Source organism: Bison bison, unplaced genomic scaffold (genome assembly GCF_000754665.1).
Source record: "Bison bison bison isolate TAMUID 2011002044 unplaced genomic scaffold, Bison_UMD1.0 scf7180017847024, whole genome shotgun sequence".
Classification (NCBI taxonomy): domain Eukaryota; kingdom Metazoa; phylum Chordata; class Mammalia; order Artiodactyla; family Bovidae; genus Bison; species Bison bison.
In genome coordinates this window covers 8,756-11,020 of record NW_011477597.1, presented here as the reverse complement: position 1 = coordinate 11,020, position 2,265 = coordinate 8,756, and the positions used below count along the sequence as shown (strand labels likewise).

At 37.7% G+C, this 2,265-nt stretch overlaps 1 protein-coding gene across 1 annotated transcript in view; it reads left to right on the top strand.

Moving 5' to 3' along the window:
* Positions 1 to 1,491: 1,491 nt before the first annotated feature.
* LOC104989673 (protein Jade-3-like) overlaps positions 1,492 to 2,265 on the top strand; it is a 4,211-nt gene continuing 3,437 nt past the window's right edge. Inside the window, exon 1 of the mRNA XM_010841423.1 lies at positions 1,492 to 1,678. Within this exon, the coding sequence (XP_010839725.1) occupies positions 1,492 to 1,678 (187 nt within the window). The remainder of the gene's footprint in view (positions 1,679 to 2,265) is intronic.

Below are 2,265 nucleotides of genomic sequence, written 5' to 3'. Positions count from 1 at the left end.
AATAAAAAAATTGTTTGAATTTACTTTTTGTCTAACACAATTTCTATAGTTCAAAATAAATATAAAATAAACAGCAAGTAATAGGGCATTAGCAAAAAACATAAAGCAAGAAATGTACATTAAAATGATGTGTAACATAGCCATGTTTATTTAAGGATGTATTCTAATATCAAACAGCAAAATTCAACAGTGCAAAAGCACAGTTACCTTTGCACCAACCTAATATAGTTATGTGTATTCATATGAATACATTAATGTTTATGAATCATTCTATATACATAGTAACTCTAAAGTAGGGAAACTGGCTCCAGAAGCCTTCCAGAGAAACAGTTTTCACTATTTTATATATGTATATATATTTCTTTTTCTCTTTTTTAGATGGCTTACCCTGTTCTTTGTATATCTATGTCTTTATTTTTTAGATGGCTTACCCTGTTCTTTAAAATTTCCAGGGAATAATTATTCAGATCCCCTCTTGGTTATGTGTTCTAATACTTCATGTAGCATCTAAAACATTGATTATGGAGCCAGTCATTGGTGTGAGAATTTCTGTTTCTTCCCTTATTTGGTTTCCTTGCCTTAGGATCTTAAGTATCAGGAGAGGTTAGGGGAAATATGGGTTGACTCAGGCCTGCTAGATAATATGTTGGAAGAATGGAAATCTTTCATCCCATTGCCTTATCCTGGCCCAGACTTACATTTATGGTTGATAAATGCCTTAAGTTTGTATAAATCTATAGCTTCTTGGCTTTAACTCATCTGTATAAATAGTGAAAATAAGAGATATAAAAATAACAATGGCATTATTAATCATCCAGCTTTTACTGTACACTGTCCTAAGCACTTTATGTATTTTATTTCATATAATCATCATAATAACCCTATAAGTTTGATACTATTATAATTTATGATTATCATCCTTATATTTTAGCTAAGAAAACTAGACTTTATAGAAATTAAGTAATTGCCCAAGATCACCACGTGAATGAGTGGAAGTGAAAAACAGATGGTGTGAGTCTATAGCCTCTACTCTTTACTACCATCCAGTATGGCCTCTATGATAGAAAACATGAGTTTAGCTAAAACTTACCTTTGGTGTGGAATCTGGCTGTGCCTTTGTACAAGTATCACTCCTTCTGCTATTTCCCCTTCTAAATAAATGTGGTGGCCATTGCACCAAGAACGCACAATGCAACATTTTATTAGAATGAGTGGTAGTAGGGACTTAGGAGCCGTGGGGTAAATGAAGCATTTCATTAAAAGTCAGAATATTCACAGCAAATGACAAAACTGGATTTGCAGAACCATTTGCCTTCTAAAAAGGGGTCTTATCATGCCTTTCAGTTGGCAGAGCAGGGGATTTCCCCAGGGTGGGGAAGGATAACATTTAGCTCCACTGCATGGCCTGAGTGCTGTCTAGCCATCCAGTCAGTGCATGGCATCTCTCATTCATTGATTGTTATCAGTGTCTTTTTTTGCTTTGCTAGGGTTATGGCCGACAAGAAAAAAGAGGTCCTGTTTGTCCGGCCCCGGAAATATATCCAGTGCTCCAACCCAGAGACCACAGAGCCTGGCTACATCAACATCGTGGAGCTGGCGGCATCTGTGTGCCGCTATGACCTAGACGACATGGACATCTTCTGGCTCCAGGAACTCAATGAAGACCTCACAGCAATGGGTAAGTTGTTTCCTCACATGTAACTTGTTCCTTGTCTGAATTTGTTATTTTTTTTAAGTTGTCAGGACCATTTAACTTGCTTTCATTCTGTGGCTTCCTTTCTTTTCTGGGCTCTTCATTTATTTTCCTCTTGAATCTTAATGAGGCATTTCCTGAAGTGCATAAATATATTGAGGTAGAGCAGTGGTATTTAAATCTGACCTTTTCTTTCATTGTTTATGGTAAATATCACAGATCAGAGATGGCATGTAGGTTTCATGAGGCCATTTCCCATTTCTGAGTATGAGACTTGTCCTGGCTGGACTTCGGGTTGAGAAGGATTCTGAGACTGGTTCTTCACTCAGCCCTGGAAAGTACTATGATCAGTGAGCAGGGCCAAGGGTAGTGGCACCTCTAACATTGCCACCTAATGTCAAGAAGCTCCAACTTTAGCATTAGGCAGCACCACTGCAACTGACAGGTTGATATGACCAAGGATGCCTTAATGAAGGACTTAGAATTTTGCTGCCTGGAAGAAGAATGGCAGGCCTAAGGCAAAACATCCCCAAAGCAGTTCTTAGCTACCTCAAGTGAGTTCTAAAGTTGTC